The 24,301-nt window shown below is 48.3% G+C and overlaps 1 protein-coding gene across 1 annotated transcript in view; it reads right to left on the minus strand.

The window, feature by feature from the left end:
- Positions 1-22,817: 22,817 nt before the first annotated feature.
- LOC145361737 (pituitary adenylate cyclase-activating polypeptide type I receptor-like) overlaps positions 22,818-24,301 on the minus strand; it is a 137,202-nt gene continuing 135,718 nt past the window's right edge. The window contains exon 14 of the mRNA XM_080217669.1: positions 22,818-23,006. Within this exon, the coding sequence (XP_080073795.1) occupies positions 22,818-23,006 (189 nt within the window). The remainder of the gene's footprint in view (positions 23,007-24,301) is intronic.

Genomic DNA, 24,301 nt, shown 5'->3' on the forward strand with positions numbered 1-24,301 from the left:
CTATCCAGCAGGCAAAGCAGGTACTGTGGTCGTTAGAGGGTAATAGTGAGCCAGTGGTAACTGGTATTCCCGAGACCCTGGCTCATGATTTAGGGACATCAGGACAGCTGGTGGAATTCACATTTGGAAATGAAAGCTGATCTCAGTAATGGTGACAGTGAAACTACCATCGATTGCCGTCAAAACCCATCTGGTTCACCAATGTCCTTTAGGGAAGGAAATCTGCCATCCTTACCCAGTCTGGCCTGCGTGTAACTCTTAATTTCCCTCTGAAATGGCATTAAGCATGCGGGCAAACATTGCAGGCCAGGCTGCAACACTCTTATCCAATGAAAAGAGTAGTTTTTAAAAATTACCTTGTTGTTGTTTGTAGGAGCTTGTCATTGTGATGATACTGTGCTTTTAAAAAATGTATTTCTATAATGTTTCTTGTAAGGGGTATGTTTAAAATTCAGCTTTGTTTTAAACGGTGCCAATTTGTCTGCACCGGACAGCTCAAATGTTGAGAATCCAAGTGACCGATTTTAGCTCATGATGTGTTTGCCTACAGAGAGTTAATGCATTTTTGTTTATCTAGGTTTCCCTTGGGGTTTCAGAGTAGGGTTTTGATTGATAGAGTCATGTGGTTAACGAGAGGAGCTCAGCTTGCCGGAAAGACAGTGTTTTAGTTTCATTTTTATAAATGAAGAGCGGTTGCTGACCGGAACAGTTTAAAAGAGATGATGCTCTATCTCCCTCTGAAAAGATCTCTCTCACTCCAAAGGTGCTTAGAAAGCTGTAGGGCTGTTAATAAGCACGTTTGTCCATATTGTTTGCTAACTGATTTTGAAAGGGGGGTTTTAAATACGTAAAAGGAATGTTGCTTGAATTGGAGCGAATAAGTTAAGGATTGTATCTTGTCATGTTTAAGTATTGTTCAAATAGTAAATGTTAAACTGATTCATTTGTTATAGTTAAACTGTGTTGTTAAATAACAAAAACAGAAAATGCTGGAAAATCTCGACAGGCCTGACAGCATTTATAGAGAGAGCACAGAGCTAATGTTGTGAGTCCAGATGACGAATGGTCACCCAGATTCAAAACATTGACTCTATGCTTTCCCTACAGATTCTGTCAGACTTACTGAGATTTTCCAGCACTCTCTGTTTTTGCTTCAGATTCCAGCATCTGCAGTATTTTGCATTTACCTATATTGTTAAATAAAGTTTGTTTTGATAAAAGCTCCCTGGTTTTGTCAATAGCATCCCACCCGGTGTGAAAAATCATGTCCTCACATTAATGCCAAATATAGTTGGGGTCTACTTTAACTTCATAACATATTTCAGAGAATCCCTACAGTGCAGAAGGAGGCCATTCAGCCCATTGAGTCTGCACCGACCACAGTCCCAACCAGGCCCTGTTCCCGTAACTCCACATATTTACCCTACTAATCCCCCTGACCCTCATCAGGTCAATTTAGCGTAGCCAATTAACCTAACCCACATGTTTTTGGACTGTGGGAGGAAACTGGAGCACCCGGAGGAAACCCACACGGACACGGGGAGAATGTGCAAACTCCACACAGACAGTGACCCAAGGCTGGAATTGAACCCGGGTCCCTGTCGCTATGAGGCAGCGGGGCTAATCAGTGTGCCACCACGCCACCTTATTTCTGATCTCGTACCCGAACACCATATACAAATGTCTGTCCCCAATTTACAAGTGTGACTGCTCTTCAATAGTCTTTGATTGGCAGTGAAAAGTATTGGAACATCCTGTCATGGGGAAACGCAAGATCCGGGGGGAATTTTCCAGCTGCACTCGCCCCAAGATCGGAAAATCCTGTCCGAGGTCATCGAACTTTTGCATCGCCCATGTCTCACCTGCTACAGTCCCGTGGCAGACAGCACGGGAAAATTCTATCCACTTGTCTTTAAAATCTCTGTAGGACTTAATGCGATAGACAGAATCTGATACCTTGTCATCCTGTGCTGTAGCGTTCTAGGTGTTGCTATCGAGGGATTTGTTGGTACTATGTACTTTGGACGGAATGGTAGCACAGTGATTAGCACTGCTGCCTCACAGTGCCAGGGGCCCGGGTTCGATTCCCGACTTGGGTCACTGTCTGTGTGGAGTTTGCACATTCTCCCCGTGTCTGCGTGGGTTTCCTCCAGGTGCTCCAGTTTCCATCCACAGTCCAAAGATGTGCGGGGCTGGGTGAATAGGCCATGCTAAAATTGATCCAAGTGTCAGGGAGATTAGCAGGGTAAATGAGGGTTATGGGAATAGGGCCTGGGTGGGATTGTGGCCGGTACAGAATTGATGGGCGGAATGGCCTCCTATATAGTCGGGATCCTATGATTCCATGGTGAGTGTAGTAACAAAGTATTTGCGGCGATCAGAGAAACTCGGGAAATCCTGGCCTCTAAAGCCTCTTCCCTACAGTGATAGCAATGTTATCTGTATAAAAGCGAAAAGATGGAATGTAAGCCACCACAGTCCCGGGTGACCATATACCGCTCTCACCTTTGAGTGGGAGAACTGACTGGTGGTGATTTAACCTGAGGGTCACCGCACCTCAGGTGAGGGGTAAGATTGAGAAGACGGGATCTTCATAGATAACCACAGCCGGTGCGGGGATTGGCTGGTTAGCGATAAAAGCAAATACTGAGCCACTGAAGGCTGTTTTGTTTGCGATTCCTATCTGCCTGTGTTCACATTCCAACCGTAGAACGCTACAGTGCAGGAAGAGGCCCTTCGGCCCATCGAGCCTGCACAGACCAGAATCCCACCCAGGCCCGACACCCATATCCCTACATACTTTACCCTCTAACCTTTGCATCTCAGGACACTAAGGGGCAATTTCTTAGCATGGCCAATGAACCTAACCCGCACATCTTTGGACTGTGGGAGGAAACTGGAGCACCCGGAGGAAACCCACGCAGACACGAGGCCCAACTTGTCCATGCCACCCTTTTTTAAACCTCTAAGCTAGTCCGAATTGCCCGCATTTGGCCCTTGGCCCTCTATACCCATCTTACCCATGTAACTAACTAAAAATGCTTTTTAAAAGACAAAATTGTATCCACCTCTACTACTACCTCTGGCAGCTCGTTCCAGACACTCACCACCCTCTGTGTTAAAAATACTTGCTGACGCATCACTGTTAAGATTTGTACAGACTAATCTGTGAGATACTAAATAAACATAATAGGCATAAGTTTTTTAAAGTTTATTTATTAGTTTCACAAGTAGGCTTACACTAACACTGCAATGAAAATACTGTGAAAATCCTCTAGTCGCCACGCTCCAATGCCTGTTTGGGTACACTGAGGAAGAACTGAGCATGGCCAATCCGCCTAACTAGCACATCTTTCAAATTGTGGGAGGAAACCAGGGCACCTTGAGGAAACCCATGCAAACATGGCGAGAACATGCAAACTCCACACAGGCAGTGGCCCAAGTCGGGAATCGAACCCGGGTCCCTGTGAAGCAGCAGTGCTAACCACTGCGCCATGGTCCCCTCCCAGCTAGTCCCAGTTACCCATATCCCTCTGTTTCCTTTCCCATCCATGTGCTAATCCAAATGTTTTTTAAGAAATAGAATCGAGAATAGAAACCCTACAGTGCAGAAAGAGGCCATTCAGCCCATCGAGTCTGCGCCAGCCAGAATCCCACCCAGGCCCTACCCCCTTATCCCTACATATTATACCCCCTAATCCCTCTAACCTACACATCTCAGAATACTAAGGGGCAATTTTTAAGCATGGCCAATCAACCTAACCCGCACATCTTTGGACTGCGGGAGGAAACCCACGCAGGCATGAGGAGAATGTGCAAACTCCACACAGCCAGTGAGCCAAGCTGGGAATCGAACCCAGGTGCCTAGAGCTGTGAAGCAGCAGTGCTAACCACCGTGCTACTGTGTCGTTGCAGTGTTAACGTAAGCCTACTTGTGACACTAATGGATAACTTAAAATTGACAAACCTAAACAAATCCACTTACCCTCTGAAAAAACAGCTCGGTTCAAGGGAATTAGGAGTGGGATTTTGTCCCATTAAAGCGGGGGGGGGGAAAGAAATCACACGACAGCATCCACAATATTAAGACAGAGGAACATTTAATGAAATTGTCACATTGGTTTCATCACTATAAAAAATCTCTAATATATACATCTATGCACGTCGATCTATGCCCCACCCATTGTAAATAGCAAATAAATAAACAGCTCTGGGACACTCCCAATTGTTAATATTAACACAATAAAAGACTCGAGTAACACACCGTGGTCCTTCATTGCTCCTGAGGTTGCCTCAGGGGTAAATAGGACAATCATTCACATGACGTAGCGATACCATCACTAGTACTATCAATCTGTACAGCCTTTTACATCAAGTCTCCGCAACTGTTTGGAATGCAACAGAGTTAGTGTTTCCCCACAAGGATTAACTGTCAAAGGACGATGTGGCAGCTGGGAAAGGCCATTCGGGCCCTTGTGCCCATACTAGCTCTTTAATAAAGGCAACCCCATTGGTCAGACAACATTTGAATCCTTGTTTTAAAATTCCTACCGATCTCAATAACCTCCTCCAGCCCCACAACCCTCTCTCGGAGATTTCTACACTCCCCTCTCGCGCTATTTTAATCACGCGACCGTTAGTGACCTTGTCTTCAGTTCCCGTTCATTGGTTGGACATGGGCGTCGCCAGTCCGCCAGCGTTTATTACCCATTCCTCGTTGACCTTGAGAAGGTGGTCTCCTCAGCAGGTGGGGCTGTAGCGATTCAAGAAGGCAGCTCGCCACCGCCTTCTCCAGGGCATCCAGGGAGGGGCAATGGATGCTGGCCCAGCCGGCGATGCCCACGTCCCACGAATGAACAAACAAAAAAAAACCTGGGCCCCCTACCCACCCGCAAACCTCCCGATCTCGCTGTTCGAGACGTCTCTTCAAAAACGTCTCTTCCACCCAGCTTTGGGGCGCCTGCCCTATCATTTCCTTGGCTGCCAAACCAGTGAAGCATGTTGGGGGAGTTTCAAGGTGCTATCTCAATGTAATTTTTGTTGTTGCCTTTGGACCTGCTTCCAGCGCTCTTTCAGATGATGCACCCTGGATCACGGCATAAGATAGTCCCCTTATCTCTAGCCCTCCCCATCTCCCACCCACAGATGGATGGCTAATGATCTTAAATCTGTGCCCTACAGGACAAAGGGATCCAGTGTAAAGGTTTGGGGAAGGACAAACTAAGATTTGTACAGGGGAACTCCCACGAGGAAAAAAAAAATTTCCGACCAGTATTCTTCTTTTCCCGTTTTACTAGTTTTCCATTTTAAAGTATTGTATGGAGATGCCGGCGTTGGACTGGGATGGGCACAGTAAGGAGTCCGCAACACCAGGTTAAAGTCCAACAGGTTCACTTGGAATCACGAGCTTTCGGAACACCGCTCCTTCACTCACCCGATGAAGGAGCAGCGCTCCGAAAGCTCGTGATTCCAAATGAACCTGTTGGACTTTAACCTGGCGTTTTAAAGTGTACAAGGCCGGTTTGGGCCGGTATTCTTGGCCGGAATTCTCCCATCCCGCCCGCCACTGGAATTTTAGCGGGCGGGGTTGCGGACAGGGTGAAAACCCATTGACAGTTCCGATGGGAATTTCTGGCTTTTAGACCAGCGCGGCTGGAGAATTCCGCCGTTCATTTCCCCGTGTTACTAGTCTTCCACTTTAAGGTACACAAGACCAGCTCAGGCCAGTCTTCCGACTCCCTCCCTTGACTGTTTCCTTCTCGAGTTGAGTTCACCTTCAGTGAGGAAGCATCTGGAGCGCGAGGTAGAACAGGTTTCACTGCCGGGACACACAGGAGGAGGCCATTCAGGGTCTCGGGCCTGTTCTTGCCACACAGTCAGATGACTTATTCCTGAATGCAATTCAGCCGTCTTTGCTCAATTAACCCTTTGCATCTCACTTACAATTGACTCAGCAGTCACAACCTTTCGGGGAGCAGCAGTTAGAACATAAGAAATAGGAGCAGGAGTAGGCCATCTAGCCCTTCGAGCCTGCCCCGCCATTCAATAAGATCATGGCTGATCTGAAGTGGATCAGTTCCACTTACCCGCCCTCTCCCCATAACCCTTAATCCCCTTGTCTATCAGAAACCTATCTACCCGTGTCTTAAAAATATTTAGCGAGGTAGCCTCCACCACTTCAACGGGCAGAGAATTCCAGAGATTCACCACCCTTTGAGTGAAGAAGTTCCTCCTCAACTCCGATCTAAACTGCACCCCCCCTTATCTTGAGGCTGTGCCCTCTAGTCCTACTGTCCTTTCTAAGCAGGAAGAATCTCTCTACCTCTACCCTATCCATCCCCTTCATTATCTTATACATCTCTATAAGATCCCCCCCTCATCCTTCTAAACTCCAACAAGTTTGCAAATGTTTGCTGCCCTATCTGATTTGATGCCTCAGCATATCTTGACCCTAACTTTAAAATGACACCCCTTTGTTCTGGATTCCCCCACTACAGGAAAAATAATTTCTCCATCCATTTCATCATTTTACTCAATTTGAACACGATTGAAGGCAGAGAGTAAGAGCTCCTGCAGATATTTAAATCAGACTTAACAGAGTGAGTGTTGTTTGTCCAACACAAAGTGTGAATGGGGAACTGGAAAGGGAAAGCAGAGCTTGGGCATGGTGATGGCACAATGGCTAGCACTGCTGCCTCAGGACCGGGGTTCATTTCCTAGCTTGGGGTCACTGTCTGTGCAGAGTTTGCACATTCTCCCCGTGTCTGCGTGGGTTTCCTCCAGATGCTCCAGTTTCCTCTCACAGTCCATAAGTTGTGCTGGTTAGGTGTATTGGCCGTGCTAAATTCTACCTCAGTGTACCCGAACAGGCGCCGGAGTGTGTGGCGACTAGGGGATTTTCACAGTAACTTCAAAAAACAAAGAAAAGTCCAGCGCAGGAACAGGTTCAAAGGGTGGTGAATCTCTGGAATTCTCTGCCCGTTGAAGTGGTGGAGGCTGCCTCGCTGAATATATTTAAGTCACGGGTAGATAGGTTTCTGATAGACAAGGGGATTAAGGGTTATGGGGAGAAAGCGGGAAAGTGGAACTGATCCACTTCAGATCAGCCATGATCTTATTGAATGGCGGGGCAGGCTCGAAGGGCTAGATGGCCTACTCCTGCTCCTATTTCTTATGTTCTTAGGCCCTTCAGCCCTCCAAGCCTGTCCCAATCATGATACCTGAATTAAACTGAAAAGAAACCTTCTCCCTTACTCGAACTGTATCCCTCTATTCCCTCCCTATTCATGAACCCATCCAGAAGCCTCTTAAATGTTGTTAATGTTCCTGCTTCCATCACCTCCTCTGGCAGCGCGTTCCAGGCACCCACCACTCTCTGCGTGAAAAACCTCCCCCCCCCCCCCCCCGTACATCTCCCTTAAACTTTCCCCCTCTCACCTTGAACCTGTGCCCCCCCGTGTAATTGACATTCCCACCCTGGGGAAAAAGCCTCTGACTATCCACCCTGTCTCATCATTCTGTAGACCTCTATCAGGTCTCCCCTCAGCCTCCGTCTTTCCAGCGAAAACAATCCTAGTTTATTCAACCTCTCCTCGTAGCCAACACCCCCGAGACCAGGCAACATCCTGGTGAACTTTCTTTGCTCTCTCTCCATCCATTGCGGTGTTTAATGTAAGCGTATTTGTAGGGCTAATAAATAAACTTGAAAAGTAGGGCAGCTGAATTGAACAGGAATCTTGAATTGGTCTTCACAATGGAACACACGAACGATGTCCCAGAAATAGCTGTGAGTCAGGAAGTGGAAGGGAGGAAGGAATTCAGGAAAACTACGCTCACTAGACAAGTGGTTTTGAGTAAATATTTGGATATGCAGATTGTCAATAATCTGTCCTCGAGGGACTGGTCCAAATTGGTACTGTATATTTTAAAGTGGAATACTAGTATAAGGGGAAATAAGAATACTGGTCTTGTATATATTAAAATGGAACACCAGTAAAACAGGGAAATAGGAATACAGGTCCAAACTGGTCTTGTATACTTTAAAAAGGAACACCAGTGTAATGGGGGAATAGGAGTACTGGTCCAAACTGGTCTTGTATACTTTATAAAAGGAACACCAGTAAAATGGGGATATAATGCTGGTTTGAATGGAAGACCAGTTTTAGCCACACGTTGATGCGACTGTCCTTTGTTGGACCAGATGCTCACTCCTGCACACTTGCTAATCAGATAAACAACATCATGGTGGTTAGTGTGGCCTCACGGCGCCAGAGACCTGGGTTCAGTGCCGACTGCATGGAGTTTGCACGTTCTCCCCATGTCTGCTTCGGTTTTTTCCAAGTGCTCCGCTTTCCTCCCGCAGTCCAAAGATGTGCAGGTTAGGTGGATTGGCCATGATAAATTGTCCCTTCTTGTCCAAAGGTATTCAGGTTAGGGGGATTGGCCATGGTAAATTGCCCCTTAGTGTCCAAAGATGTGCAGGTTAGGTGGGTTGTCCATGCTGAATTGTCTCTTAGTGTCCAAAGATGTGCAGGTTAGGTGGATTAGCCATGCTAACTTGCCCCTTAGTGTCCAAAGATGTGCAGGTTAGGGAGGTTGGCCATGCTAAGTTGTCCCTTAGTGTCCAAAGATGTGCAGGTTAGGTGGATTAGCCATGCTAACTTGCCCCTTAGTGTCCAAAGATGTGCAGGTTAGGGAGGTTGGCCATGCTAAGTTGTCCCTTAGTGTCCAAAGATGTGCAGGTTAGTTGGATTGGCCATGCTAAATTGTCCCTTAGTGTCCAAAGATATTCAGGTTAGGGGGATTGGCCATGTTAAATTGTCCGTTCGTGTCCAAAGGTGTGCAGGTTAGGGGGATTGGCCATGCTAAATTGTCCTTTAGTGTCCAAAGATGTGCAAGTTAGGTGGATTGGCCATGTTAAATGGGAGGGGTTATAGGAATTGGGCAATGGGGGCCTCTTCAAACATCTATCAGTCCCCTATACACCATAGCTGAGCATTTACAACTCCCTAGAGTAGGGAATTCCAAAGACTCACAACACTCGAGAAGAAATTTCTCCTTATCTCAGTATCAACTGGCAGACCCCTTATGCTGAGTTCACATCCCAGATTTTTAGATATTCCGAGCCAATGGAAATCAGCCTCTCACCATCTCTCCCGCCAATCCCACCGCACTGCCCAAACTCTGAGAGGGCATCAGAAGGTCTCGATTCTCTTTTTTGTCCCACGGTTGATTGAACAGTTCACTTTGAATGGACTTCCCTTACATGATAATTGAATCCCTACAGTACAGAAGGAGGCCATTCGGCCTGCACCGACAATATCCTATCCCCGCAGATGCCTGCACCCACCCTATCCCCGTAATCCTATGGATTTACCCTAGCTAGTCCCCCCAAAACTAGAGGCAACTTAGCATGGCCAATCAACCTAACCCGCACATCTTTGGACTGTGGGAAGGAGCCGGAGCACCCGGAGGAAACCCACGCAGACACGGGGAGAATGTGCAAACTCCGCACAGACAGTGACCCAAGCTAGAAATCGAACCCGAATCCCTGGTGCTGTGAGGCATCAATGCTAGTGACTGTATCACCGAGCTGCCGTTTCTCTGCACCCTATCTGTAACTGTAAATTTTTTTCTTCTCCTCCATGTACTCTATGAACAATAAATTTGGCATGTCCGCTACAACTCTCACCAATTTTTATAGATACACCATAGAAAGCATTCTTTCTGGTTGTATCGCAGCTTGGTATGGGCTCCTGCTCTGCCCAAGACCGCAAGGAACTACAAAGGGTCGTGAATGGAGCCCAATCCATCACACAAATCAACCTCCCATCCATTGACTCTGTCTACACTTCCCGCTGCCTCAGGAAAGCAGCCAGTATAATTAAGGACCCCACGCACCCCGGACATTCTCTCTTCCACCTTCTTCCGGCGGGAAAAAGACACAAAAGTCTGAGGTCACGTACCAACCGATTCAAGAACAGCTTCTTCCCTGCTGCTGTCAGACTTTTGAATGGACCTACCTTGCATTAAGTTGACCTACACCCAATGACTATGACTGTAACATTACATTCTGTACCCTCTTGTTTCCTTCTCTATGAACGGTGTGCTTTGTCTGTATAGCACATGAGAAACCTTTTCACTGTATGTTAATACATGTGACAATAATAAATCAAATCAGATCAACACTACATTCTGCACCCTCTCCTTTCCTTCTCCCTATGTACGGTATGTTTTCTCTGCATAGCATGCAAGAAACAATACTTTTCACTGTGTCCCAATAAACGTGACAATAATAAATCAATCCAATTCACGAGTCCCAGGGAGAATGATCACTTGGCTGCATAGATTGATAGCAAATTATTGAACATTTACACATCATCAGCATGGCTAAAACATCTAGAATAATCAGTGCCGCGAAACACGCATTATGCACACATTACATAAAGCTCACTTATTTTTTATCTTCAAAGAGATCGGATTCCATTATGAATAACCACCGCATCACTTAATTATCTGTGTTACAAACTTTCAGGTATTAAAAAAATAGCTTCACAACTCAGACAACAGGCCTTGGGACCAAGAGAGAGGATGAATGACAAGAGACCATTGAGTCACACCCAACAGAAGGCGCAGCGGGCAGGAGTCTTACCCCCCCACCCCACCCCACCTATCCAAAACCCCTCAATAGGGTTTCCATTTGGAGAGGATGCTGTATAAAATTTCTTCCCCATGATAATCAGGGATGGATACAAGGACCAAGGAGGTACAGAGTTCAACAGTTCCCATCAATAACATTCCCCTTCTCTCAATCAGGTTCCGTGGTGTAAACCACGGAATGAGCTTTGCCGTCCACCATTTCCGCAGAGGTGCCACCTTTCGTTGAGAATTTTGTGTGCAGTCGCTGATGCGCCCGTTACTAATGCCTCGCTGGGTAACCATGACCCACACAGCCTTTCCTCCCCCCTGTCTTAGTTATGACATAAGCATCAGCTTCGAAAGGATTTCCTGCTCTCCACAAGCGGGGGATCGGGGTATGAAACCTGCAGCTAACTACTGAGCAACTGCGCTGTGCGATAACAAGATGGAGAACCCATTCCCCACTGGCATGGACAAGATCATTAAAGGGTCAATATTAACTCACCCAGCTGTGAGTTGGGAAAATCAGGGGCAGTGGGTATGGGCGGTCTTGTAAGTAGCATAGAAACTAGAAGCAGGAGTAGGCCATTGGGCCCTTCAAGCCTGTTCTGGATTCATTTTGATCATGGCTGATCATTGAATTCAATATCCTAATCCCCCCTTCTCCCCCATGTCCCTTGATCCCTCCAGCCCCAAGAGCTATATTTAACTTCTTCTTGAAATCAGACAACATTTTGGCCTCAACTCCACTCTGTGAATTCCACACATTCACCACCCTCTGGGTAAAGACACTTCTCCTCATCTCAGTTCTAAAAGGTTATCCTCAAATTAAGACCCCTCGTTCTGGACTACCCCACCATTAGGAATAGTCTTTCTGAATCTACCTTGTCTAACCTTGCTAGAATTTTATAAGTTTCTATGAAATACCACCACCCCCACTCTTCTGAACTCCAGTCAATATAATCCTAATCGACTTAGTCTCTCCTCATGTTGTCCCTGCCTCTTAGTCTCTCTTCATGTCGCACCTTCCTTGGCCATCGAGTCCTGTTGGACTTGAAGGCGCGTTCATTATGTGGCCAAACAGATTGAGTGTCAACCTGTAAATCCTTCCAAACATGTCAACGGTTGACAGGAAGAGCGGGAAAGACTCCTGAATCAGCGGGATAGTGCCCCTCAGGGTATAAACCCCCCCCGGCGACAGACCAGAGGCCTGTTTGGGAAACCAGTAGCTGTGGAAGCAGGCAAAAGTCTGCCTTGGGTGCAGGACGAGCGTTGGAATTGGAGGGGCAATGGTGGCTCTGCTGGTTTGCCCTGTGGAAAGGGACAGGCACAGTTAGCAGTCTCACAACACCAGGTTAAAGCCCAATAGGTTTATTTGGTAGCACCCTGCATATTTACCCCGTTAATCTCCTTAACCCACACGGCTTGGGACACTAAGGGCCAATTCAGTGTGGGCGATCCCTTCATCAGGACTTACCTGATGAAGGAGCAGTGTTCCGAAAGCTCGTAATACCAAATAAACCTGTTGGAATTTAACCTGGTGTTGTGAGACTTATAAGTGTGCCCTCTCCAATCCAACGCCGGCATCTCCACATCCTGTTTAAAGGGGTTGGCACTGGAGCAGAGCACAAAACTAGCGACGCAGCCATTCCGGCCAGGTTCCCCGAAGGGTGGCGGAAATCCCCCTAACTCAATCTACCATTGTCTTTCGCAGGCAATCGACATTATTCCAGTAGAAAGGAAACTCAGGAGTAGAAGGAAAAAACCGTGCAAAGGTTTCAGTTTCCATCCAGTCATAAACTCGCAGAAGTAAACTAATGCCTCATCATTCACTTGCAGTCGACAAAACCCTTCATCTTTTAAAGAAAACAAATTCGCTCTGTCTTAATCACCAACTTTATAGGTTCATTTTGCGGATTTTTGGCAGCGTTACGCAGAAAGCTTAAGGAATTGAAGTTCTTTTTTTAGTCCTGTCTAAACGGTGTTACTCATAACGAAGCACTGTTTATACAGTGCCACACGTAACTATGTGCTAATTGTGCGAGTCACTGCTCTTCACGCATTCTGTGTAAACTCCTAACTGATCCCCATGGGTTACTACAAATCACCAGCCTTTCTAATGGGACGGCACGGTGGCACAGCGGGTTAGCACTGCTGCCTCACAGCGCCAGGGTCCCGGGTTCGATTCCAGCCTCGGGTCATTGCCTGTGTGGGGTTTGCACGTTCACCCCGTGTCTGCGTGGGTTACCTCGGGAGCTCCGGTTTCCTCCCGCAGTCCGAAATATGCGCGCGTTAGGTGGATTGGCCATGCCAGGATGCCCCTTAGGGGGCATCAGGGGGACTAGCAGGGTGGATGAGTGGGGTGAAGGGGATAGGGCTGAGGTGGGACTGTGGTCCACGCAGATTTGGTGGGCCACGTGGCCTCCCTCTGCACTGTAGGGATTCTATAATCACTGCTGCACCCGTCACTCAAGTTCCGCTTCAAGCTTTTAAGGGGACGCTCATCTCTGGGTTGACTTGTGGGCGGCATGGTGGCACAGCGGTTAGCACTGCTGCCTCGCAGCTGCCAGGGATCCAGGTTCCATTCCGGCCTTGGGTCATTGTCCCTGCACGTTCTCCCCATGTCTGCGTGGGTTTCCTCCGGGTGCTCCAGCTTCCTCCGCAGTCCAAAGATGTGCGGGTTAGGCGGATCGCCCACAGTGAATTGGCCCTTGGTGCCCCAAGCCGTGTGGGTTAAGGAGATTAACGGGGTAAATATGCAGGGTTACGGAAACAGAGCCTGTGTGGAATGGTACAGACACAATGGGCCAAATGGCCTCCCTCTGCACTGTAGGGATTCGATGGACTCCCCACTTTGCCTGGGGGGGAGGGGAATGGGATAGGGGCTTTCTCCAGACCCTGCAACGGGCACTATGGTCGTTCCAGGGATGCCAATGAACAGCCAGAGGGAGGGTTTGCTGTCCAATTAGGAATGGAAGCAAGGCCCTGGAATTTAGCCAGCCAAACAAGAGGCCTTCCGGCCTGGGAGGAGCAGCAGGTTCTAAGAGAGGGTGAGTAAGAGAGACGGCACCTCAAGGAGGAAGAATCCTGAAAGCTTTCAGTCAAAAATTACTTGATTCCAGAAAAGGGGTCAAACATTTTGGTCTGAGACGAGGAGACATTTCTTCTCTCAAAGGGGTTGTGAACCTTTGGAATTGTCTCCCTCAGACTATTGTGGACGTCCCACTGTTGAATTCCTTTGTAGCTGGGACAGGTCCCTCAGGGAACAGAGGGGTGCTGTTATAGCTGAAGATGTTCAGGGTGGAACAGGTTGGAAGGGCTGTATGGTCTACTCCTATTGCTAGTGTTCAAACGGTCAGGGACAGTGCAACCTCTGGGACAGAATGGAGAGGTGGGGGGGGGGGGGGAAGGGACTGGGAGGGATCCCCTTCTGCAGGATGGCCTGTGCCTGCTCCTCATCAGAGAACAAAGAAAAATTACAGCACAGGAACAGGCCCTTCGGCCCCTCCAAGCCTGCGCCGACCACGCTGCCCGTCTGAACTGAAACCCCCTACCCTTCCGGGGACTGTATCCCTCTACTCCCATCCTATTCATGTATTTGTCCAGAAGCCCCTTAAAAGCCACTATCGTATCTGCTTCCACTATCTCCCCCGCTAGTGGGTTCCAGGCACCCACCACTTTCTGTGTAAAAAAACTTCCCCCCGTACATCTCCCTTAAACTTTCCCCCTCTCACCTTGAACCTGTGCCCCCCCGTGTAATTGACACTTCCACCCTGGGGGAAAAGCCTCTGACTATCCACCCTGTCTCATCATTCTGTAGACCTCTATCAGGTCTCCCCTCAGCCTCCGTCTTTCCAGTGAAAACAATCCCAGTTTATTCAACCTCTCCTCGTAGCCAACACCCCCGAGACCAGGCAACATCCTGGTGAACCTTCTTTGCTCTCTCTCCAAAGCTTCCACATCCTCCTGGTAGTGTGGTGACCAGAACTGCACGCAATACTCCAAATGCGGCCTAACCAAGGTTTTATAAAGCTGTAACATGATTTCCCAACTCCTGTACTCAATGCCCCGGTTGATGAAGACAAGCATGTCATAGACCTTCTTCATCACCTTGGCCGCCCTGTGTTGCCATTTTTAGGGAACTGTGGACCTGCACGCCCAGATCCCTCTGTATGTTCATGTTCCGAAGGGCTCTGCCATTTATAATTCACACTTGAATTTGATCCTCTAAAATGCATCATCTCACAGTTATCTGGATTAAACTCCAACTGTCATTTCTGTGTCCAAGTCTCCAATCTATCTATATCCTGTTGTATCCTCTGACAATCCCTGGCACTATCAGCAACTCTAACAATCTTTGGGCCATTTGCCAACTTACTAATCAGACCACCTACATTTTCCTCTAGATTATTTATATATACTACAAACAACAGAGGTCTCAGCACTGATCCCTGCGGAACATCATTAGCTACAGATCTCCATTCTGAAAAACACCCTTCCATCGCTACTCCCTGTCTTCTATAGCCAAGTTAGTTCTGTATCCATCTATCCAGCCCATGCCAAATGTGATTTTAGTTTTTGTACCAGTCTGCCATGTGAAACCTTGTCAAACCCTTAACTAAAGTCTTTATAAATTACATTCACAGTCCTTCCCTCATGAATTATCTTTGCCACCTCTTCAAAAAACTCAATCAAGTTGGTGAGACATGACCTTCTCCGTACATAACCATGCTGCCTGTCACTAACTAGTCTGTTTTTCTCCTAATGTGCATACAACCTGTCCCTCAGTATCTTCTCCAAAAGCTTCTCCACCACTGCTGTCAGGCTCACCGGCCTATAATTTCCTGGATTATCCCTGTTTCCTTTTTTATATAAGGGAACAACATTGGCTGTTCTCCAGATCTCTGGAACCCCACCTGTGGTCAAATAGGATGTGAAGAGGATGTGAGGGCGGTATGAAGGTAGAGTCATAGAGGTTTACAGCATGGAAACAGGCCCTTCGGCCCAACTTGCCCATACCACCCTTTTTATTAAACCACTGAGCTAAACCCAATTGCCCGCATTTGGCCCATATCCCTATATACCCATCATACCCATGTAACTGTCTAAATGCTTCTTAAAAGACAAAATTGTACCCGCCTCAACTGCTGCCTCTAGCAGTTTGTTCCAGACACTCACCACCCTCTGTGTGAAAAAATTGCCCCTCTGGACACTTTTGTATCTCTTCCCTCTCACCTTAAGCCTATGCCCTCTAGTTTTAGACTCTGCTACCTTTGGGAAAAGATATTGACTATCTAGCTGATCTATTGCTATAAGATCACCCTTCAGCTTTCTACGCTCCAGCCTCTCCTTATAATTCGAACCATCAAGTCTCATTAGCATCCTAGTAAATCTTTTCTGCACTTTTTCTAGTTTAATAATATCCTTTCTAGAATAGGGTGACCAGAGTGTGCACAGTATTCCAAGTGTGACCTTACCAATGTCTTGTACAACTTCAACAAGACGTCCCAACTCCTGTATTCAATGTTCTGACCGATGAAACCAAACATGCTGAATGCCTTCTTCACCACTCTGTCCACCTGTGACTCCACTTTCAAGGAGCTATGAACCTGTACCCCTAGATCTCTTTGTTCTGTAACTCTGTCCAGCGCCCTACCATTAACTGAGTAAGTCCTGCCCTGGTTCAATCTCCCAAAATACATTAATTCGCATTTGTCTAAATCAAACTCCATCTGCCAATCGTCAGCCCACTGGCCCAACTGATCAAGATCCCATTGCAATTGGAGATAACTTTCTTCACTGTCCACTATGCCACCAATCTTGGTGTCATCTGCAAACTTACTAACCATGCCCCCTATATTCTCATCCAAATCATTAATATAAATGACAAATAACAGCGGTTAGCACCGCTGCCTCACAGCGCCAGGGGCCCGGGTTCGATTCCCAGCTTGGGTCACTGTCTGTGTGGAGTCTGCACATTCTCCCCATGTCTGCGTGGGTTTCCTTCAGGTGCTCCAGTTTCCTCCCACACTCCAAAGATGTGCGAGTAAAGCGGATTGGCCATGCTAAATTGCACTTTAGTGTCAGGGGGATTAGCAGGGGAAATGTTTGGGGTTACCGGGATAAGGGCCGGGTGGGATAAGACCATAAGTCTTAGGAGCAGAATTAGGCCATTTGGCCCATCGAGTCTGCTCCGCCATTCAATCATGACTGATAAGTTTCTCAACCCCAATTCTCTTGCCTTCTGCCTGTAACCTTTGATCCCTTTTCCAATCAAGGACCTATCTCTATCTTAAGTACACTCAATGGTCCAGCCTCCACTGCCCTCTGTGGCAATGAATTCCACAGATTCACCGCCCTCTGGCTGAAGAAATACCTCCTCATCTCAGTTCCAAAAGGTTGTCCCTTTACTCTGAGGCTGTGCCCTCAGATCTTAGTCTCACCGACTAATGGAAACATCTTCCCCACATCCCTCCCTATCCAGGCTTTTCAGTATTCTGTCAATTTCAATGAGATCCACTCCCCCCCCCCACCCCCCCTCCAACCCCCCACCTCCACCTCATCCTTCTAAACTCCATTGGGAACAGACCCAGAGTCCTGCTACCTTCAGGGATCTGAGGACATTCATAAGAACATAAGAACATAAGAAATAGGAGCAGGAGTAGGCCATCTAGCCCTTCGAGCCTGCCCCGCCATTCAATAAGATCATGGCTGATCTGTTGTGGCTCAGTTCCACTTTCCCGCCCTCTCCCCATATCCCTTAATCCCCTCTCTTATCAAGAACCCATCAACCCGCTTCTTAAAAATATTTAGCGAGGCAGCCTCCACCACTTCAACGGGCAGAGAATTCCAGAGATTCACCACCCTTTGAGTGAAGAAGTTCCTCCTCAACTCTGTTCTAAACCGTCCCCCCTTTATCTTGAGGCTGTGCCCCCTAGTCCTACTGTCTTTTTTGAGCGGGAAGAGTCTCTCCACCTCTATCCTATCCATCCCATTCATCATCTTGTACGTCTCAATGAGATCTCCCCTCATTCTTCTAAACTCTAACGAGTACAAGCCTAGTTTATTCAGCCTCTCCTCATAGCTCAATCCCCTCAACTCCAGTATCAGCCTAGTAAACCTCCTCTGCACTCCCTCCAGGGCCAAAATATCCTTGCGCAGGTGCGGCGCCCAAAACTGCGCACAGTACTCCAGCTGCGGCCTCACCAATGCCCTATACAGCTCTATACATTCACTCCAAGGTCTTCCCCTACATCTCTCAGTATCCTCCCATTAATCACTGCCCTGGTCCGAGCTCCCCAAAAGCATCGCCACACACCTCTCTGGGTGGAATCGCAGCGGGCTGAAATGCAGTGGAGGTGGAAAACCTCAACGTACAACGAGGCAGGCAGCTGGACGGATTCAAATTCCATGACTTAAAAAACAAATCTGGAATAAAAAGATAATCCCAATATTAGTGGCCACTCTGGATTGTTGTAACTGCACTGTTTGCCCCGTCGGGAAGGAAATCCGCCATCCTGTCCTGGTCTGGCCTACATGTGACGCAACAAAGTCACACGGTGCTCAACTACGCCCCCCCCACCTCCAAAGTCGCCTAAAAGAGCCAGTCGGTGAGACTGAAGGAAGAGGCTCACCTCCCAAGGGCAATTAAGGATGGGTGATAAATCTTGGCTTTGCCAGCCATTCCCGTGCCCCACCTACGAATGAGAAGTGTAGAGTTACACCACTCAATTTCGCTCTGTCTCCCTGAAAGTGTATTTACACCGACAAAGTGTCACTCCACCCAAGTGCACTGGGCTGCCCTCTGGTGACGGGTCGTCCGACGTACAGAGGTTCCAATCTCACGGGACGGTTTGTGAAAAGAAGTCACACCATTTCGCGACAACAAACACCGGCGACGCTGCTTCAAGCCAAAACAAAAAGCGCTTCACAACAGCTCACGTGGGTCCAACACTGCTGCATTTATACCACACGTCCCAAATACTGGACAAAAAAAGGGAGGTTCTCCCTGCGTTTTATTATTTTACAGTTTCCATTGAACGGCCCCCCCCTTCTGTGGGGGTCCTAATACCCTTCTAGTTAAAAAAAAAATCAAGCCCTCTATAATCACCTCTACAGATGTGGTAAATCTTCAGTGTGCATTTAGGAATTGACCACATTGAGATAAAGGATGTATAAAGGGTTGGGGAGGAGATTTTAAAATTTTCTCCAAATCCGTCCTCATGAAATTTGGAAAGCAAATTACTTCCCGGTCAGACTCTTGTCAAGCTTTTTGGCCTTGGATCTATTGGACCTTGGGCCTAGTTAATTAAGGCCTTGGGCCTATTGGACCTTGGGCCTAGTTAATTAAGGCTTTGGGCCTATTGGACCTTGGGTCTAGTTAATTAAAGTCTTGGGCCTATTGGACCTTGGGCCTAGTTAATTAAGGCCTTGAGCCTATTGGACCTTGGGCCTAGTTAATTAAGGCTTTGGGCCTATTGGACCTTGAGCCTAGTTAAGGCCTTGGCACTTCTACTCTCGACAATGTTAGAGACAGGAACAGTGACTCTTCACTTTGAGGTCATCTCTGGGGTGTAGCTAGGTTCCTGGTTACGATTTGTGAAAAGGTTTCACTCCGTTACCACGCCTTCATTGGCGATCTTCTTCACGTTGACGTGTTTGCAACCACTCTTGGAACGTTGACACTCAATTCCATTGGGGGTAGCGATGAAGGAGGGAGGGAGCGAGACCTCTGCTTCATTCAGTAGAGAGAAAAGGTCCCTTTTGTGAATACAAGTCTTTCTCTCGCTCTCCTTCCAGCCGCCTGCTGTCCCCTAGGGGCTGAGAGTTGCCCCTCCGTCCCTCCAGTTGCCATCGGCCGTGAAGCAGGAATTGCAGATCGGAGTTATAATCAGCCAGACCACTGGCCTGGAGTGGCGATGAGCGGCAGGCAGGCAGACAGACTCTGGTCTCTGGATTAGTCGTGGGGGATCACCAGCCACATAAAAAGCATCCACTTCTGTTCTACAAAGCAGGCGGTCGCAGGAAGCTCACAAAACAAAACGCCACCAAACACCGATGGTGCACAAGCGGTGGGCAGGGTCTCCCCTTTCCCGGAACAGGGTTCTGTGCCGTCCTGAGGAGCGGGGGGCTAGATTTTCGCTGGGCCAGGGATGGACTCCGGAGGCGAAATTGAAGAAATGGCAGGCGGGGCCCGGTTCTAGGATTCCTTTCCTCGTTTCCAGCACTGGCAATTTTTAGCCGGCACGGGTAAAGGCTCTGTCTCATTGGTAGGTGGCATTGTATAGGGGCATGCGTTCCTGTAAACGGTTACACGTCACCTCTGTGTCACGGCATGTCATTACGTCGTGCTCTGTCTGACCATGTCCGGCGTGCTATCACTGTACTGGGCGATGTGCTAAATATACAAGGCAACAAGGCCCCCACCCTGCCCTCGATCTAGCTGGATCCACCGTGGCCTTTCCCACCTCTTACCCTCAGTTTCCATGGAGTTGGCCCAATCCTCCCCGTGTCTCGTGGTCACGGCTCCTCTGTAGTTTGAATTTGGGAACCTTTGGGATAGCAGGGTGGCACGGTGGTTAGCACCGCTGCCTCGCAGCGCCAGGGACCCGGGTTCGATTCCCGGCTCGGGTCACTGCCCGCGCGGAGTCTGCACATTCTCCCCGTGTCCGCGTGGGTTTCCCCTGGGTGCCCTGGTTTGCTCCCACACGCCAAAGATGCGCGGGTGAGGTGGATCGGCCGTGCTAAATTGCCCCTTAGTGTCAGAGGGACGAGGTGGGGCAAATGCACGATGTTGGGTGAATAGGGCATGAGTGGGATTGTGGTTGGTGCAGGCGCGATGGGCCGAATGGCCTCCTTCTGAACTGTAGGGATTCAAGGATTCCTTTGAGAGGTAAATTCAGAAGGCCTCACTCATGCCTGGTAGCCGCACACTGTCATCCCACACCAACTCAAGCCCTCGTTCCCTCCCCAGCCATCCCTCCTGGTGCTTCATACTCTCCAAGCCAAGTCATGCCTCTCCCATGCCTACTCACCCAGTAATGCACAATGTACATAACCAACAAACCATATAGTAACAATAGCAAGTGTGCAACTGCTGAGAAGAAAAAAAATACACCCATCCCGAAATCTTCCTTTGGGATATAAAAGTGCTGCTTCCATGATTATACCAAAATGTCAATCAAACAGGCCTTTAAATGATCAATAATAGAGGTTTGAATCATTTCCTATCCCTGTCTCTTGTCCTGGGTGGCACGGTGGCACAGTGGTTAGCACTGCTGCCTCCCAGCGTCAGAGACCCGGGTTCGATTCTGGCCTCAGGTCACTATCTGGTGGAGCATGCACTTTCTCGCGCCTGCTCCGGTTTCCTCTCATGCTCCAAAGACATGCGGGCTAGGTGGATTGGCCGTGCTAAATTACCCCTTCTTGTCAGGGGGATTAGCAGGGCAAATATGTGGGGTCACGGGAATCGGGCCCTGGATGGGATTGTGGTCGGTGCAGACTCGATGGGCCGAATGGCCTCCTTCTGCACTGTGGAGTTTCAGTGAATGCTCCTAGTCCAGCTTTACAGACTGAGACATTGACAAAAGAGATCGCAGGCAGGAAAAACTTATTATAATCGCGTCAAAGATGCCAAACAAGCAAAGTCAACGATTCACTTCACTTGTCAGAACAGATTCTTTGCTGTTTATTGGTCTCAGTTAATAATGAGGACAGGCGGAAACTTTTGGAGCAGTATTTCTAAAGGGAGATTTCTGAATGGGTGTCCTCAGGAGTTGCACACATGCCATTGTTATTGGTTGGGTACATCACGCATAATGGGCAAATGAGCAAGGGAGAGGCATGAGATGGCACTGCGTTGGCATGGAGGGGCCACGGGGACTGCTTGGGAGGCAATGGGCTGGCACGTGAAGGACTACGGAGAGTGCACGTGGACCCGAGGACGAGGGAGCGGGAGGAGGAGGGCCGTTTGGTCTACTGAACGACGAGCAGCGAGGGCCAGAGGGTCGAACTACCTCTGCTCCAACTGAGGTGAAGTGCCATCCAACTGAGTGGGGTTGTTACCAGCTGCCCCGCTGGGCACTCGCCAACCCCTTGTGACCACCATCCCCCCTCCCCGCCATAGGCGCAACTTCATGGATTGGCGGGTCTAATTCCATTCCACGCCCCCTCTGTGGCTGGAAACGGCGATTTCCTGTTTCGGTGGCGAAAATCCAGCTCTACCTGTCGCTCTTTAGGGTCACGGGTCAGATAGGGAGTTGCATGTCGCCTGTGCAGCTCTGGCTTGCTGTAAAGGGGGGGAAGTGTCATTGCCCGGGGGGAGGGCCACGTACTCCTGTCGATGGCTACATATCGCTAGCTAGGGTTCCGAGTCACGGCAAAACTGCGTGACGTGACCGTCACAGGCTCGATATCGCTGTACCGGGGGTCACCCAGTGCTCTGTAGGGTCACCTGTCGCTCTGTGAGGCTGAGTGTCACTCTCCGAGGCTACGTGTGTGTCACTGGATGAGGTTAGGCGTCACTGCGTGAGGTTACCGGTCGTGATACCAGGGTGACAGCCGTCGGAGGTTTGGGGGGGGGGGGGGGAGGCTGAATGGCCTGTGTGTCTCCCCTCCCCCTCCCCCCCCCAAACCCCCCCCACTTAGGCAAGGAGCAGCAAGGCGAAAGCTGGGGTGGTGGTGGGGATCTGAGAAAGGTGACAGGCGGGGGGGGGGGGGGGGGGGAGGGGCGGGCGCGGAGGAGGGTTGACTGAGATAGCCAGCGTAACGAAAGTTCCAAAAATACAGTCAGTGGTTTCTTTTATTCTCTTGTCCCAGTCCGTGACGTCAAATGACATTATTGTCCTTCGTCCCGAAACTTGTTTCGGGATTGTGGAGGAGTGGGGGGTGGGGGTGGGGGGGGGGGGGGGGGGGGTGGATTTGCGGGGAGAAGGTCGGGGGAGGTTGGGAGGGGGGAAACAATATCAGGATTCTTGTCCTCGAAACACCGCCGGACATCCAGGAGTGCAACCCCGTCCACCCAAAGGGCGACTGAGACATGTAACGGTGGCTTCTGATTGTACACGCGCTGTGTCGGGGAACGGAATTCTTTCAAAGCTTCCCACGTTGAGGAGGGAGGATGCGGAGGGCGGGGGGGAGAGGAGGTCAGAGAGGGGCAGGGATCGCCAGGCCCTCGGGGTTCATGTGGCCAGGTTTTCTGCATTGACGCTGGACATCCGGATCTGCGAGCTGCTCTTACTCAGCACGGAGAGCTGGGTGCCGCCGTTGGCCCCACTGCTGGCCAGCGATGGGTGCCGGTGCTTGAAGTCAACAGCAAAGTACCGGTTTACCTTCCAGCTCCTCCACTTCCGCTTGATCTCGGACTGTACCTTTGGGAAGAAACTTAAAAATGTCATTTGGATGTACTCAGCTGCACTGGAATTGAAGGGAGTCAAACACAAAACACTCACAAAACACTCACAAAACACTCACAAAACACACAGTACACACAAAACACACACAATACACACACAATACACACACAATACACACACAAAACATTCACAATACACAAAACACTCACAAAACACTCACAAAACACACAATACACACACAATACACACAGTACACACAAAACACACACAATACACACAAAACATTCACAATACACAAAACACACACAAAACACTCACAAAACACACACAAAACACACACAAAACACACAGTACACACACAATACACACAGTACACACAAAACACACACAATACACACACAAAACATTCACAATACACAAAACACACACAAAACACACACAAAACACACAATACACACACAATACACACAGTACACACAAAACACACACAAAACATTCGCAATACACAAAACACACACAAAAACACTCACAATACACTCACAAAACACACAATACACACACAAAACACACACAATACACACAATACACACAAAACACACACAACACACACAAAACACACACAATGCACACAAACACACACAATACACACAAAACACACACAATACACACACAAAACATTCACAATACACAAAACACACACAAAACACTCACAATACACTCACAAAACACACAATGCCCACACAAAACACACACAATACACACAATACACACAAAACACACACAATACACACAATACACACAAAACACACACAATACACACAAAACACACACAATACGCACAAAACACACACAATACACACAAAACACACACAACACACACAAAAACACACACAATGCACACAATGCACACAAACACACACAATACACACACAAAACACTCACAAAACACACACAAAACATTCACAATACACAAAACACACACAAAACACTCACAATACACTCACAAAACACACAATGCCCACACAAAACACACACAATACACACAATACACACAAAACACACACAATACACACAATACACACAAAACACACACAATACACACAATACACACAAAACACACACAATACACACAAAACACACACAACACACACAAAACACACACAATGCACACAATGCACACAAATACACACAATACACACACAAAACACTCACAAAACACACACAAAACATTCACAATACACTCGCAAAACACACAATGCACACACAATACACACACAAAACACACAATACACACAAAACACACACAATAC

The sequence above is a fragment of the Carcharhinus amblyrhynchos genome, chromosome 2 (genome assembly GCF_965287045.1).
Source record: "Carcharhinus amblyrhynchos chromosome 2, sCarAmb.v2.hapA, whole genome shotgun sequence".
NCBI lineage: Eukaryota > Metazoa > Chordata > Chondrichthyes > Carcharhiniformes > Carcharhinidae > Carcharhinus > Carcharhinus amblyrhynchos.